This window comes from Triticum aestivum, chromosome 3D, assembly GCF_018294505.1.
Source record: "Triticum aestivum cultivar Chinese Spring chromosome 3D, IWGSC CS RefSeq v2.1, whole genome shotgun sequence".
In the NCBI taxonomy this organism is placed as follows: Eukaryota; Viridiplantae; Streptophyta; class Magnoliopsida; order Poales; family Poaceae; genus Triticum; species Triticum aestivum.
Window position 1 is genome coordinate 444956762 of NC_057802.1, and position 17162 is coordinate 444973923.

The following is a 17162-nucleotide window of genomic DNA, read 5'->3' on the forward strand; positions in this document are numbered from 1 at the left end:
TGGCGCCTGACGGGTGGGGCCAGGGGTACGGGCAAATGGAAGTGGGTGACAGGCTGGGCGCCAGCGCGTGGGGCCCGGGGGCAGCGGGGGGCGGCCGGGTCAACAGGTACAGCGCGGCGGGAAGAAGGTGCGGCACGGAAGGCGCGCCACGGGGAAAGTTCAGACGGGGGTGGCGGGAGGGGGAGAGGCGGTTCCCGTACGGGTACTATCCTCGTCCTGTTTTGGACCGGGCAGGGGAGTGATGAAGCCGGCGGGTACGATCGGCACGGCTGTTTTGCGATCGGGATCTTCTCCTGCCCCGTTTTGGGGGCGTCACGTCCGACGCGTGACGAGTGATTATTTCGGCCTTGCTGTGCCTGACAGGTACCTGCTCCGTGGCCTTCGGCGTCGCTGCGGGGTGCGTGCAGGCTATGCTATCCCCGCCTCGCTGCCTCACGCGGCCTCCGACGCGACCGGCGACCCTTCTCCGCCGCCGCCTCGCACGAGGGCATGTGTTGAACGTTGTACGTGCACATCTATTGTTTTTCTATGGTTAATTGAAGCTCTTGGTCAACTGGCTGACACATTCTGATGACTTCTAAGATGATATCGAAACCGAGACCGAGTGAATGAGTGATCTTAAGTCAAAAATCCAAATTAAGAGTCACAAAAGATTTACAGAGGCTGCTCATCACTCGTCATACAAATGAATGAGTTATACTTAACACACATCTCTAAACTCGAAAGGCAAGCCAACAGTTTCATACAGTACGCTCTCTAGAAACCAACGGTCAGCGAAGAAATCCAATCAGACCAGTCGTCCTTCTGCTGTAGAATAGTCGACCGCCCACAGTTTCGTGGCGGGCAAGCACCATGGCCGGACTATTCCGCTCTGAAAATAGCTGGCGTCCACACGGAGTAGCTGGCGGCTGCACGGTATACATTCGATAGGAATAACATTCTCTCGGCAGCAATTGGTGGGAAAATAGCCTTTTCGCCGCCAAAAGAAAAGGATAAGATGCTTTCGGCAATCGGAAGGGATCAGCTGAGCTTCATTCGTTCATTCTGCCTGGAAAGGAACAATGCCACGTACATCATGTGCGCACACATGCCCAAACAAATGAACCGACGAAGAATCCACAGTGCACTTGGACTCTTTTCCCCGAAACGAATATCTTGGCACTTGCTGCACTGCGGATGCCTTTATCTGCACAAAAAAGTTGAAAAAAAAAACTGATACTGTGAACAGTTCCGAAAGGCCACACATCTTCCTCGTTGCCTGTTATCCATTCCAACTATACTATGCTAATAATGAACTATGTGTGTGCAAGTGAGACACAATGCTCTTCTATCTTGAAAGCAAAATGTGCCGAGGATGAATGCGAATGCAAATTCTAATAAGAAATGGCATAAAAGGAAACATAATATGGCCAGGGCTATCAAGAGATACGGAAAGCTACTTAGCGGTACCTTGAGGCAAATGAAGATCCGATGGTGAACAATGGTCTTACTTCAGTCTCTTCCTCTTTGCTTGTGGCTCATTTCCAGGTGGGCTTGTATGACTACTATTCTGCATAGGATGATATTTAGCTCGTCTCAATGCTTCCTCATACTCATTCAACTTGAGCTTCTCCTTGTTCTAACAAAAGAACCAAAAGCACAACTATAGTGAGGCTAGCCTTGTCAACCTTTTGCAATTTTACTAAAATCGAAGATCACATACGTAAGCATTCTTGTAAGTTGCTATTTGTTGCTTACAAACTTTCAGCTCCATGTGTAGAGCACTAAGACGAGAATCAACAGGAACAGTGCATTGCTGAACCAACTGTTTCTGACGCCCATGAACAACTTGTGGTTGCCACACGTTTAATGCCACCGAAGCTCTTCTGTCAACATCTCAAGACACAACAATAAATTAGACTGTCAGTATATACTGATGAGAAGGAGTGCTGAAACATACCAGAATAAGTACAAAATCACGAAAAAGATGTATTCTTATACTCAGAGGCAGAGGACGAACAAAAAATAAGGTGGGGCGAACTCTTAAGAATTTTTCTTTATGTAAAACCATAATACGCCGAGAAGGACACTTTCACGGGTGCTTGGGTTTGAGCTAGTGTCAATACCAAGTACTTCAAAATATCTTGTTAAATTTACAGTTCACATTTCAAATTGTCACTAGAATTACTACAATTGCATATTACAAGTTGTTAAAAAATGTCATTAAAATCCTGAGAAATTTACCTCTCCCCTTTTCCTTTCGCTTTGCTAATCCCTTGTCCTCCCTATTCATACTGTTGGCAACGACGATGCCGCACCGTGGTGCCGACAGTGAAGGACGCGACGCTGGCTAGGAGCAGCCTGCACTACGGCCTAGCCGCCGCTCTATGCGCCCTGCACGGCACCGGCCAGCCGCCTGCTTGTCGACGGCCACAACCACGGTCATCCGCCTCATCCTGGCTGGCCAGCCGCGGCCGCCATTCTAGCTAGAGAGCTACGATTGCTGCGCTGTGTTGATTGTGGTGTGCGTCTCAGTATGGGGGAGTCTTTTTGGAAACAGTATGGCCTTTTTTAGCAAAGGAAACAGTATAGCTTTTTTTTAGGGGTAGGAAACAGTATGGCTGTATAGGGGAGCTTTTTTTTGAGACAAAGCTGTATAGGGGAGCTGGCCGTGTACTGCAGTGTGGGTCGTGTACAAGCGCGTTGGCGCTGGCTCGATGGCGACTTGGCCCAACTGTCGGGGTACACAAACAGGGGTGTATGTTTTCCCTTGACTCGTGCACGGACGGCAAGCCAAACAGGCCCAAGGACAAAATTACAGCACCAAGATCAGATCCAAGCAAGAGAGATCAATTCTTTGAAGGATCCAAGTACAGATCAAGAAGACCAAGGTGAGCCAGAGAAGCAAGATACCACTAGGAGAAGAACCTCCCTTGCCGGGCAGGCGAGCCTGGCGAGGTTGGGGTTACCCAGGAAGCGAGCCTCCAAGATCGCCCCGGCAGGCCTGCCGGGGCTCACGGAGGCAAACCACTCCACCACACCACCTCACAGCGACGCACGTCGTCGATCAGTGCGGTGTCAAGCTCCTAAGTGACTAAGTGGCTGCTCCCTGCCACATAGCAGCCACTTCCTACAGAAAATACCTCCAAGCGACACCTGTCCTAAGACGTGTCAAGCAAGCAGACGCGAAGCTGGCAAAACCGCCCGGCAGGCCCTGCCGGGCAAGCTGTGATGTGACGCCGAGCGACGCATTTAATGCGCTCTGTCAGCCTGCAGAGCTAGGTATGATAGCACTGTTTGATATCTAATCAGTATGTAAAGACTGATTTGCCACTGTGGTGACCCCTTGATCTATGAAAGGAGGCCCATGGCAAGCGTAGAAAGGATTGGGACCCCCGCATATCCATACGCGCGTAGCCACTCTCGCCCCAAGGTAACCTTGCCGGGCAAGAGCGCTGCGCTTTTCCACCATCTTCCACCATCAATCCACCAAAGCAGGAGTAGGGTTTTACGCCTCGCGACGGCCCGAACCTGGGTAAAACTGCCCGTGTGATCTCTGTCGTGCGGTGTTACGCTTCTCCGCTCTTTGTGCAACATGCCCATCCCCCCGCAGAACCAAAAAGGGGCTCATGGTCCCATAGGTGGCCGTGGTTTCCCACGACACCAACTGCATCTGCCGTGGGGAGTGGCCCATTATCCAGTCCGGCGTTGGACTTAGGAAATGACAACCAACATCGTGGCCCAATGTGCTAGTGATTGTTCAAGCGATGACTGTGACTATGCCTAGTACCGTAGGTATACAAGAAAATTTGTACCGATTCAAGGTATGGCGGCCGCCAGCCCTTGCCCACCGGGGTCCTCCGCCAGTGCTTATACTGATGTCTAAACCTTCAGTTTCCCTGACTGAGAAGGATTGCAGAGATTATTTGTTTTTGTCAGGTGAGCAGATAATGGAGTATTTTGTATAGCTTATTGCCTGCTGAACTATAAATAAACCTTGTTTTAACTCTGTACAAGCATGTTAAGACATCAATACTTAAAAGTTAAAAACAAATCCGATTGCATCCATAAGCATTGTCCATTATCCTAAATTCCTAATGAGCTGCTTCACAAGTTTGTATTTGCCTTGTCTCCTTCATACGACAGGACGGTAGCTCGAGCCACTGAAGCAACACCTTTAACAAAAACCTAAATCAACAGCAGCAGCAGCAGCAACAGGAGCAACAACAAAGCCTTTAGTCCCAAACAAGTTGGGGTAGGTTTAACAAAAATCTAAATGCATGTAAGAATTGGTGAAGGGGTCACTGCAGTCTAGTTTGTCAGATATGGTTGTATTGGACAGAATATCTACATGTTTCTTGGTGTTCTACTTTGTCAGATATGGTTGTATTGGACTGAATGTTGAGTTGTCACGTTCTGTACATGTGTTGTAACTTCACGTCCTAGTCTTTAGGCCTTACCCTGAGCGTGATCCATGCATGTAGGATCCACGTCTCTCTCCCATGTATATGTACCATGGCACTCAATGAATACAAGGTGTGCATGAATCATTCTTCAACTTGGTAATCAGAGCAATGTCGACCAGTCCCACTCACTCCTCCTTTGAGACCCTTCCCGTCACCAGCGAGGACGGCGAGCTCCCCGCCATGGACCTTTCCGCTAGTGATGCTGATGCTCGCCCTCCCGCTCCAGCTACCGATGATCTTCCCCAGGCGGCTAGTCTTCCACTTTCTGCCCTCCGACCAAACCCCTCCAGCCCGCTTCCTCTTGTGTCGCTCCTGCTGTCGCCGGTCCATCCTCCTCCATCCCTTCCATCCACGGGCTAAACATCACCAGACTTCAAGCTGGCTCTCGACGACACCAATTTCTCCCGCTAGCATTCCTTCATCAACATGTTGCTCACCTGCTACCATGCACACAGCCACATCTAGGCAGACGATGTTGACCTACTCTCCGATCCGGTCTGGCGTGAGGACGACAACACCATAGTGATGTGTTTTCTTCACCACCATTGTCGAGGACCTCCTTGACATCATCGCTCGAGCTGAGTCGAGGGCGTACACCATCCGGAGTCGCCTCCACGAGTACTAGTACTTCTTCGACAACGACGCCAGCCTCACCATGCACCTCGAGCAGGATCTGGGCGACTGTCCATGGTGATTCGTCCATCAACGGGTATTGCCGATGCCTACAAGGTATCACCACGGCTCTTTCTGACGTCCAGTCGCCGGTCAACGATCGCACGCTTACACTGCGGATGCTCGACGGGGTCGAAAAGAAATTCAAGATGCATGCCACAATTCTCCAATCGACGGTGCCCCTACCTGCCTTCGCTCAAGCCCATTCATGCCTAGTCATTGCCAAAATCTCCATCGACAAGCACGCCCATGCGGAGGGATCGCAATCCAGTCCAACGATGATCGTGGTGGTGCTCGGTAGGGTGACCGGGCTCCCAACAGCGGCTGTGGCGGCCAGCTCAGTGCAAACTGCGGCGGTGGCCCTGGTCACAGCGCTAGGCAGCAACCCTGGCTCGGCTACTTCGTTCATATGGGGATGCCCTTCCCTCCGCCCCACGCTCCATGTACACCACCTAACTCTGTCAGGGTCCTCGATCGTCGCCCATGCGTCCAACACCACGCCTATCCAGTGATGTACCCCAATGCATCGGTTCCACCTATGCCTGCTCCCTAAGGATGGGACCATGCCGCCATGTTCCATGCTGCACCAAGACATGGCTCGGCCTTCCCTCCTCAACCCGAGTGGTTCATGGGCAGGGGGCTGGCCTCACACGTCGCCAACATCCCAGGTATATTGACCTCATCTTATTCCCCTTTAGCTCGCTTTGCTAGGAGTTATTTACCCAAAACCACCACACTTGGGCTAGGATAACAACTTGATACTAGATTTGAACCAGGGCACAAAAAACCACCGAAATTGCGCCTAATGCGTAACCGGAGCACTGATGCTGAAATTTGGTCGCGAAAACAGCAAAACCGACAGGTGGGTCCCGCTTGTCGGGCCGACGTGGCAAAGACTAATCCAAATCAATGTTTGACCCGCTGAGGTGGACGGGGGACCCATCAGTCAGCCACTCATCCTCTTATACTCCTTTTGTCTTCTTCCTCCTCTGCTACTCTGCCCTACGACGGTTGATCCAGAGCAGAGGCAAGCATGCGGGCACGTTGGCAGGAGATGGCCTTCGAGAGGAAAGGGAGAAGGTGCGGAAGGGCCCGCCGGCAGTAAGATGCTACGGTGTCCGGCGGCGTTGACGGCGGCGAGCTGGGCGGTGACGGAGCTCGGGCTTGCATGAGCGCCGAGTTACAGCTTGCAAGCGAGCGAGCTAAGCAGCTAGATGGCATCACTGGAGCTCCATGATCTCAGTACAGTGCTCAGGCACAATCAATTCGTGCTCAAACAACGGCGGCAGAGAGGCACGACGACCGGAGCTCTCCGGCATGGCGGAAGAATTAGTTACAGAACGAATTCAACAACGGGAGAAAGGGGTAAAAGGAGAGGAGCTCATGGCGATTCAGATGGGCAGGCCGGCGAGGTTAGGAGTGCTCTGAAGGTGTTGAATTCGACGGTGGCGGCCAGCGGCTCCGAGGTTGAAGACGCGGTCGATTCGGTCGTTCTGCGGCGTCTTCACTCGTATTTGTCGTCAAGGATGACCAGAGTGAGGCAATGCTCTAGGACACCGTGTCTCAGCGAAACTATGGTGGTGGCCACACTAGTGCGGAGCGGCGTCGACGGTTAGCTCTCAGACGGCGGCAGAGAGGGGGCTGGAGGATGGGAGCGAGCTCCACACGAAGGGAAAGGGAGAGGAGGATCTGGACGTTGAGCTAGGCTACGCCTAGCTTGAGCCAGGGCTCGGCTCCATGGCGATGGACCTCCCAGTTCGCACGAGCTCGACCGCTCACAAGCTGCTCGACGCAATGCTCCATAGAAATAGAGATGGGATGAAGATGACCATGTAGTCAATGACAGGCGGGGCCCACATCTCATCTGCCACCTCAGCTGGTCAAAGTTTTTTTTGTGCTTGGTCTTTGCCACATCAGCCCGCCAGGTGGGACCCACCTGTCGGTTTTGCTGTTTTCGCGATCAAATTCCAGCACCGGTGCTCCGCGTTACGCATTAGGCGCAGTTTCGGTGGTTTTTTGTGCCCTAGTTCAAATCTGGTACCAAGTTGTTACCCTAGCCCCAAGTGTGGTGGTTTTGGGTAATTAACTCCTTTGCTAGTCATATCACAGTCGGCAATGGGGCACACCTTTCCCTCCTCCCTGACTGTTCCATCCTCATCTCTCCCAATCTTGTCAAAACAATAATTTCTATTCGCAAATTTACTCATGACAATCTACATTCAGTTGAGTTTGATCCTTTTGGCTTTTGCTAGAAGGACCTAGCAACCGGGGCAATTTTTCTGAGGTGCAATATCCACGGCGACTTGTATCCCTTCTTCAGCAATAACGGTGGCGCACCATCAGCAGCACTCACCGTCTCATCGTAGGACCTATGGCACCAAAGGAAAATGAGTCATAGTAGCAGCACCGGGATGGCTGAGCCATCGGGACCATAAGGTCCTACGAGGAGAAGGTGAGTGTTGCTGATGATGCGTCTTGCTTTTGCTAGAGAAGGGCTACAAGTCGTCGTGGCTATTGCCCCTAAGAAGAATAACCCTGGTTGCTAGGTCCATCGCGCAAAAGACAAAAGGAACAAATTCAACTGAACATAGATCGTCACCAGTAAATTTGTGAACATAAACTAAGTTTCTAACAATTGGGAGAGATGAGTATATGGGAGAGATGGAACGGTCACGGAGGAGGGGTTGAGCATTGCCGGTAGCAATGACTGGAAGCTATTTTGCTGACAACAATATGACTAGCAGAATGAGCTAAGGGAATAAGACGAGGTCAATATACTTGGGTAGTTGGCGACATGCAAGCCCACCCCCGTTTCCACGAACCACTCGTGTTTAGGAGGGAAGGATGAGTCGTGGCTTGGTGCAACATGGAATATGACAGTGTGGTCCTATAGGGAGCAGGCATAGGCGGAGCCGATGCACCGAGGTACATCACCAGATAGGCGTGGTGTTGGACGCCGGGGCGAGGACCAAAGACCCCAACAGAGTTGGGCGGTATTCAGGGTGCGCGGGCTGGAGGGAAGGGCATCCCATAGGAGCGAAGTAGCCAAGCGAGGGCTGCTGCCCAGCACTGCGACCAGTGGGAGCATCTCCTCGACCACGACCATGGCCACCGCCATCCTTGGGAGCCCGGTCGCCCTGTCGAGCACCGCCATGATCGGCGGCACGATCGTCGCAGTCGTCGTTGGAGTGGACGGCAAGCAACTGCGAGCCCTCCGCACGGGCATGCTTTTCAATGCAAATTCCGGCAAGACAAGGCGTGAACGGGCTTGAGCAAAGGTAGGGAGGGGCACCTTCGATTGGAGAATAGCGGGTTGCATCTTGAATTTCTTTCCAAGCCTGTCGAGCATTTGCAGTGTAAGCATGCGGTCGCTGACCGACGACTGGACATCAGAAAGAGCCATAGCAATAGTTTGTAGGCATCGGCAGTACTCGTTGATGGACAGATCGCCGCGGACGGTCGCTTGGAACTCCTGCTAAAGATACATGGCGAGGCCAGTGTCGTTGTCAAAGAAATACTTGTGGAGAGAGTCCAGATCGTGTGCGTCACCGGGTCAGCCGGGGAGGTCACTGAAAATGGCGGCTAAAAACCACATCACTATGATGTTGTCGTCGTCGCGCCAGACCGGATCGGAGAGCCGGTCAGCAAACTCCTACCTGCGCATGGTTGTGTGCGTGGTAACGGGTGAGTAGCATGTTGATGAAGAAACACCATCGGGAGAAATTGGTGCCGTCGATAGCCAACTTGAAGTCAAGAACACCGGTGATGTTCAGCCTGTGGATGGACGGGATGGAGAAGGAAGGGCCAGCGGTAGCAGGGAGCGATGCGAGAGGAGGCCTGGAGGGGTTGAGTGGGAGGGCAGAAAGTGGACGACTAGCTGTTCGGGGAAGATCATCGGTAGCTGGAGCACGAGGGCGCGCAGCAGCCCCAGCCCCAGCGGAAAGGTACCCGACGGGGAGCTCGCTGGTGACAGGAAGGGTCTCAGAGGAGAAGTGAGTGGGGCTGATCGACATAGGTCTCATTACCAAGTTGAAGAATGATTGGCGCACATCTTGTATTCACTGAGTGTCATGGTACATATACAAGGGAGAGAGAGATGGATCCTACATGCATGAATCACGCTCGGGATAAGGCTCAAAGACTAGGACGTGAAGTTACAACAGAAACAATTACAACACATGTGCAGAACGTGACAACTCAACACTACCCATTATTTATAATCATTGTTCAGGAAATCGATAATTGGTAGCTGCTCGGTCAGCCTGGGAGAGTGATTAATCAGTAATTGGATTAACCGGTCGACCATTAATCGGTAAATTAAATAGAAATTGCCAACATATATCTAGTCTTTTATGTATTATACCATACTCTCATCCTCTCAGCTATGCAATATACCAAAATATGCTACTGTTTGGTCGAACCCTAGCTATTGAGGAGCGAGAGGGGGATGGAAGGGGTTACAGGGAAATTTTTTGGGCTTTGTTTGCCAACAAGTTAATGGGTCAGCAGCGATTAACCGGCCTAACAACCGATTAATCGGTCTAACGGGCCAATTAATCGGCCTGACAAGTTAACAGGATGAATAGGTGCTATTCGATTCAGTCACCCTACGAGTAGCGATTAACTGGCCCGTTAAGTGATTAATCGGATGAATTCTTGAACAGTGTTTATAATTGGTATCATTTAATTTTGTTTTCATGTCCATGCACAACCACAACATGTCATAATGTTGCCAAATGAGATACAACCGTTTCGTGCACTGCTTGGATGATTCCGTTAATCAAATTGTAAACAGTGGCTTTTTACCCTGATACAACGAAATGAAAATGAAGATGCTTCTAAATTTAATGGAGCGTTCCAAGTTACAACAGCCATAGAGCATTCATGTGAGATAATTTTCCTTCTTCATCTCAAAAGGCAGCAGAAGCAGCTGTTTATTGTTGAGCGTTTGAGTCAAGAGACGACATCGGACCAGCTCTTGCATAGATAAGCAGCTCAAATAAACATGGAAGCAATTGCTCCGACTAAAGAGCAAGTCTCAGCTGCTAGACAGGGGTACATGGTGCTGTTCGATAACGAGTGGCATATATAAGACTATAAGAGGCCTTAAATTGGAAGGACGGGACAATCTCGGTCCAGTTAAAGTGTAAACAGGTAGCTCAATGGATCATGCCAGCATCTGTCTTGAGCAATACCTACTGTTGCCTATACATGCTACGGTCAGTTCAGATATTAGGGGATAATTGGATAATTGTCATTCCCTTCAGATAATTCCTAGCTTCTTTCTACCCTCTGCATTAGCTAGTCAGGTAATTTGCTGTTTCCGGTCACTACATCGCATATGATTTATAGCATCAAGAGCGAATTTCACTAGAGAAGAAGAAACACAGGTGGGGAAACAGAACCGACCTGACCCTCTCGAGGCTGTCCAGCTCCTGCGCGGTGGCCTTCATCCTATCCCCCTCGGCGCACATCGACTCCTCCAGCTCCGTGAGACGCCTCCGGCACGCCACCACCCGCCCCTCCGCCTCGTACACGGCCCGCCGCCTCGCCTCCGCCATCCGCAGCTTGTGCCTCTCGAACCTGCAGCGGAGCACAAGTCACGCGCTCAGACGGGGGCCATATATAAATAATCTGAACGAAGAGGCAGGGACGGAAAACTACTTGGTCCTGTAGAGGGATTTGGGATCGGGCTGCTGTTGCTGCGAAGAGGAGGATGAGGGCTGGGATTGGGAGGGGAAGTCGCGGGAGAGGAGCGCCGACCAGAGGGGCGGGTGGAGGGAGAGGCGGCGGAGGCGGCGCGAGGCGATGGCGAGGCAGCAGAGGTCTCGGAACCCCAGCGCGGCGGAGGCGGCGCCGAGCTCCAGGACGCGCGCCCACAGCTCGTCGGGCAGATCGGACGCCGACATGTTCGGCTCGACCGAATTACCGCTGGAGAGTTGCGGGGCGGATGCAGCAACAGAGGCGGCCGTGCGGGCGTAGGAAGGTAGGTAGGCTACGCCGTCGCCGTCGCCGTCGCCGGGGCCTTCGCTGCGGTAGTTGCTGGCTTTGCTGCGGGCCTTCGTCGGCGCCTCGGCGAGTTAGAGAAATCAGGAACCCGCGCCGCCAAAATCGGTCCCTGCCGATGGGTCCCACGAAATGAGCGTTTGGATTTGGATTATTTTGTTATATCTGTAGTACTACTGGGTTTGTTTGTTTCTTTCTTAAAGATAGAAAATTGTTCATCTCTTTTATTTCAGAAACTTTCTATTTATCCATCAACTGTCCTACGGAGAACATCAGAAATAAAAATATATCCAGTTCCGTAGACCACCTAGCAATAACTATAATCACTAAAGCGAGCCGAAGGCACGCCGCCGTCATCACCTCTTTCTCACCGGGAGCCGGGCAAACCTTGTTTAGTAAACAGTCGAGAAGTTGTCGTGCTAGGACCCCATAGGATCAGCGTACCAGAATAGCAATCTGCAGGCACACGGATGCAGACGAATGAAGACTAGATTTAAGCGGATCCACTGAAGACAAACACCAACCGAATCCCACTGGATCCACGGGAGACACACCTCCACACATCCTCCGACGAGGCTAGATGCACCGTCGGGGCCGGGCTAGACGGGGAGAACATTATTCCATCCTCAGGGAACTGTTGCCGTCTTGGCTTTATGAGCAGAACACAAAGCCTAAAGAAACAGAAAAAGACACCTAAAACAGAGTTGGACATGATAGACCTACAGTGGCACCGGCAGGAGGCGAGCAGCCCTAATTGCCTTAAGTCGCAACCGAAGGGTATACGTGCACGTGTTTACTACAAATGTTCGATCTATTAATCAACTGTCATTATAGACCTGTGGTGGCGCCGGCAGGATGCGAGCAACCCTAATTGCCTTAAGTCACAGCCGAAGGGTATGCGTGCACGTATGTACTACAAATGTTCAATCTATCAACTACACGTATTTACTACAAATGTTCAATCTATCAACTATCATTCTAGTACAAAGAACTTAACTGTCACTATAGTACAAAGAACACATTACTGTACAAAGAACAGCGGAGGTAACAGAAATCACTCGTATTCAATATCGTTAGTTTGACAGTACAAATTTAGTAGTCGGGACGGAGGGACTACGATTCATACTACAAATCGCAAAGGAGAGAGTATGCAATATTCCCAACCATTTGTTGAGCTCAAAAACGTAACTCACGAGCTCAATCTGAACGAACCAATCACCAACTAGGATAGGAGACCATTTAGTAAGATCAGGCAAATATCAGATGACAAGTCTGTTTTGTTCCAGGCCCTAGACTACTCAAACAAAGATCCTAAGCGAACTACTGCATCTAGCTCTGCATGTTTCACCGAGTTCCAAACGTTCGAGGCAGATAATACAGTATACAACAACTCATGATTTTCCCTTCCCTCGGGTTTTTATGGAACCAAGTTGATGCAGTCCTGCAGCCCACTCGGCAGCAACTCCGCCCCTATTTCAAAGTTTTTCTACGACCCGCGCCCTTCTGCTGCCGGAGCATTCCACACCTCAGCCCTGCTTGATGTGTTATGTTTGTCATGCTGTGGAAGCCTGTCGGATTCGTCTTTCTTGGAGTGGGTGAAGTTAGTCATCTCTTCCTCATCCTTCGAACGGAGTTGTATATCGGCCGGAACAAAATGCTAGAGATGTATCTTTCTCCAAAGCTGGGGAAGATAACCTGCAAATTCATGTCATTAACCATCTGGTGAGTGGGTTATAGGAGGACATCTATAAACCGGTAGCCATGCCAGATTGGCAACATGTTCAAATCGACGGAAATATCTCACCGCAATCAGCTTTCCAGCATTTTCAGGTCTTTTGGCCACGTTTATAGCAGCAATTGCTGCAGCACCTGACGAAATGCCAACCTGTGAAAACAAACAACCCATGTGAATGCCAAACTGATAACTCAGTAATAATTTATTTGGTTGTGCACTTCCTTACCAGCAAGCCCTCTTTTAGTGCAAGTAGCCTCGCAACATCAACTGCCTCCGCAGTGGTAACCTGCAAGTTCAACAATCATAATCAACATAACAGCTGACAAGAACTGTGAAGAGTGAACTAAATCTGCAAACAGAAACAGAATACTAGGGTTGCATTCCAGACCTTCACAACCTCATCAAGGAGCTGAACATCTAGTATGCTTGGAATATAACCTGTTATTGCCACAATAACATGTCAAATCCAAGGAAGCTGTATTCGATAAGCTCATCTCTCAAATACATCCAGTTGCTATGTGCTATTAAATTTACCTGGCTTGTCGCCAGAAATCACACTAGTTTCAGCAGGTTCTACCCCGATGACCTGATAATGACAGGACAAACACAAATGTTATAACAGATTAAATTTGACTACAAAATATATGAACACTGTCAAACAGTTCCAGGTTTCAGGTTATGGAATGTTAGACCATATGCTAGATCATATGAATCATGGATATATTGATATCAACCTTGTACGTTCATCTAAGTTAAATAGTAATGCATGCAAGTTCTCCTAAAAGCTAAATTACAGAAATGGTAAAGCAGTACATCCAAGTAGCAGAACGGTGAGCTATTTCCATCTAAGGCCTATGTTTTACTTCAAAATTCTGCATTTCACTTTTTGGCAGAGCAATAAAAGGGCAAAAAGAATTCAACCAACAGAGAATAGACACTAGCACCTATGGCATTTTTTTTTAGAACCATGAGTGCCCTGCAGTAGGGATGCAGGCGGAAGCGTCCGCGCCGTCCACGTAACAAAAATTGCACTAATCCTCATTATTTTAATCGTGCTAGTTTAATTTTCCTGTTTGCGGACAGTCGTGGACATGCGGACGCCATCCGCTTGCATCCGTACCGTCGGAGGCTAGGCCTCGCGTGGGTGGGATGGGCAAGCACGGGTGCCTCTAACCAATGGAGCAACACTCAGATCTCAAGTGTAGACATATACTAGTTCCATGTATAGGATATCATATTAACCATTGTTATAAGGGAGTTTGTACATATTTCTGCATGTACTGTATATTTATACTGGCCCTTGGCCTCCAGGAAATGCAAGTTGCATATCTCCTCACATTAAGCACTTCACAAAGTTAAAGCATGGAGTAAACGAGAGCATCCACCAACGACGGCAGAAGAATTAATATGTAATGCAACAACATTGGAAAAATATACAGAAAATGGGTGAAGTTGTTGACACAATAACATAGTCATTTCAATGCAATTTTCTTAAAATCTGAAACTACTTGATGAGAGAGTAAGATTGGAAACCTTAATATCTCTATTCATCATTTTTAAGTAGCGCCCAGTGCCGGTGATAGTGCCACCAGTCCCAATGCTCGCAACAAGTATGTCAACAGTACCCAGTGTGTCCTCCCATATTTCTGGGCCTGTGGTTTGAAAGTGGATCTGTAATTACCCAAGTGGTTTCTCAATAGATCATTTAAAGAAGTTGGCAAATGAATTTCACATGTGCCGTGTCACATATAGCATATGAGTAAATGATAATGGCCCAAAGTCTCAACCTCACTGTTAGCTGGATTGTTGAATTGCTGAAACATGTACGCATTCGGTGTCTTCGAAACTATTTCCTCAGCTTTGTCAACAGCTCCTTTTAGTCCTATTGTAGGATCAGTTAACACAATATCTGCTCCAAATGCGCGTACAAGGATGCGTCTCTCAACATCTATCGATGAAGGCATAGTTGCTATCATTTTGTATCCTCTAGCAGCAGCTACTGCAGCTAGTCCTATACCAGTATTCCCAGTAGTTGGTTCTACCAAAATGGTCTGCAAATGTATACAATATCTGCATAATTTAGTACCTTCATGGTGACAATACTCTTAAAATTTAGTATATATGGACAGTCAAACCTTGTTTGGAGAAATTAATCCTTTCTCTTCTGCATCACTAATCATGCTTAATGCAATCCTGGAAAACATACTGAGTGAGAGGCGGCACAAACAGCACTCGAGTACATAGTGCGATAACGATGTATACCTGTCTTTGACGCTTCGGCAAGGTCCCATGTACTCAAGCTTTGCGGCAATATTAGCGACACAACCTTCGACAACATTATTTAGATATACCATTGGGGTCTTTCCAATTAGCTGATCAACAAGATAGACAGAATAGACTGGGATTTAGCCCAATCTCACATAGGTTGCTTCACAGACTAAAAAAAATGCCTCTATTGATATTTAAAATCCGTGTTTTTGGTGACAACAGAAGGTGTTAACAATCTAATCAAGTAGTAGAAAAATGTATCCAGATATTCCATGACAATGCAGCGAACCCCTACTTCCCCTAAACCATAATACAAAATCTTAATGGCTTCGGTGGCCTCCCATACCACTCTGACGAAGCAGGAAACACAATCAGGATGGGAACAGACAGCGCACCTGAGTGACGTCCACCGCAATGTTCACCGCTTCGACATCATCCGCGTACTCCTCTGGGATCTCGACGGCGGCGGGCGCCGCGACCTTAGGAGAGGAGGCCGTGGGAAGGGGTCGGTGGGCTGTTACAGCGCGGGGGCAGGTGAGGAACCGGGGCGCTCGTGGGACACTAGCGTAGGCCGGCGCGGAGGAAATGGCCGGGAGGAGGAGGGAGCAGGCTGGCGGCGACGCCATCGCCATGGCCGCTGTCTGCGTGAGGGGTTTTACAGAGGGGAAAGAGAGGAGCCGCCTTCGGATAAGGGGAATGGGGAATGTGCCGTCGGGTCCTGGCGTTTTTTAGCCCCATTTGCACTGCCGCTCGAAATTTCTTTAAACAAAATGCTACTCCCTTCTTTCGGAAATAACTGGCCCGGTTTTAGTTCAAAATAGAAACACGTCAATTATTTCTGAAGTAGAGGACCAGTAAAACACGTATTTTTTCTTTATTCAGAAAACAATGCCTCTATATCATTTTGATGCATACAGTCCGTGTACTTTTGTTCTTTGCCAGCAGTCACAGCGAAAACATTGGATCGGTCAATTCCACAATAAGAGCTGGACAAGCGAGCAAGTGGTGGACATGTGGCATAAGAACTCTTTGTTCGGTCGTCGTGTTTATTCCCCATTAGAGAAAAACTCTCGTTTTCTTTTTCTCTCCCTGCCCACGTTGTTTGAGGTTTATCAAGATGCACGATATTTTTCAGGATATTCATACAAACGATAAATTGACGGATTGCACTACAACCACAGCCAAGGATTCATTCAAGCCAAATTAACATCAGTTCAAGATAATTTCTCAAGTGCTTGATGGCTCTTGCAGCCCTTAGAAGTTCTCAACACAAACTATTACAAGCCACATATGGGCTATTTCCTCAGTTTTTTCAAACATAAGTTTAAGCTTCAGCCTTCAGGGGTCGCTGAGGGTTGAGGCCCGGCGTTTTGATTTGCCAGGTTAGCATCTGGTTGGCCCTCTTGTGCTTCAGTGGCAGCCGGGTTGACCCGAGACGGCTCTTCAGGCTTCTCCTGTTGCTCTTGGGCTTCATCATCCACCCCCTCGCCACCAGTATTTCCTGGCCTGAAAATCTAATGAAGGCTTGAAGTGGTTCTTCATTGGCGGCTTGCGCCGATGCTTGAATGAGCCAGCGTTGAAGAGGTACCTGAGGCGGAGGGTGCTTGTGAGGATGATGGTGCAGTCAGGTTCTGGTTTTACTTACCAGTTCAAAGGGAACCGACAACTCAAGGTTGATTTTCTTCTTGTTCTCATCATAGTCCGGCTGTATGTGCTCAAGCCAATTCCCCGGGCAATGGAACACGCGTGATGCCGGGTCTCTTTCACCACAGCCACATAATCGTCCTTAGTAAATTCTGAGCCATCTTCCTTGAACTGTGGAAAGCCGCCGGCCAAAAGCTTGGGGTCCAACTCTGGATAATATGCTTTTGCAAGGGTCAGGCCACGAAGCACCTGATAACCCACAAGTATAGGGATTAATTGTAGCCTCTTTCGATAAGTAAGAGTGTCGAACCCAACGAGGAGCTAAAGGTAGAACAAATGTTCCCTCAAGTTCTATCAACCACCGATACAACTCTACGCATGCTTAACGTTCG

The 17162-nt window shown here is 49.3% G+C and overlaps 2 protein-coding genes across 3 annotated transcripts; both read right to left on the reverse strand.

The window, feature by feature from the left end:
• Window positions 1–591: 591 nt before the first annotated feature.
• Window positions 592–11313, reverse strand: LOC123079537 (F-box protein SKIP24). Of its 2 annotated transcripts, none has more exons than XR_006438020.1 (5): window positions 10782–11313; window positions 10527–10700; window positions 1738–1865; window positions 1450–1618; window positions 592–1186 (listed from the first exon to the last, which is right to left on the reverse strand). XR_006438020.1 is itself a non-coding variant. In XM_044502315.1 (5 exons), the coding sequence occupies exons 1-4, from the start codon at window positions 11024–11026 to the stop codon at window positions 1487–1489; spliced, it is 714 nt and encodes a 237-aa protein (XP_044358250.1). In that variant the 5' UTR covers window positions 11027–11270; the 3' UTR covers window positions 592–1186; window positions 1450–1486. The 2 variants fall into 2 exon arrangements, 1 of the variants encoding a protein (XP_044358250.1); XM_044502315.1 differs by having other exon boundaries at window positions 1703–1865; window positions 10782–11270.
• A 1013-nt stretch (window positions 11314–12326) lies between these two features.
• LOC123079538 (cysteine synthase) lies at window positions 12327–15835 on the reverse strand. Its single transcript, XM_044502316.1, has 10 exons — window positions 15522–15835; window positions 15121–15230; window positions 14994–15051; window positions 14646–14909; window positions 14392–14529; window positions 13393–13444; window positions 13247–13296; window positions 13085–13144; window positions 12928–13008; window positions 12327–12818 (listed from the first exon to the last, which is right to left on the reverse strand). The coding sequence occupies exons 1-10, from the start codon at window positions 15756–15758 to the stop codon at window positions 12729–12731; spliced, it is 1140 nt and encodes a 379-aa protein (XP_044358251.1). The 5' UTR covers window positions 15759–15835; the 3' UTR covers window positions 12327–12728.
• Between the last annotated feature and the right edge of the window lie 1327 nt (window positions 15836–17162).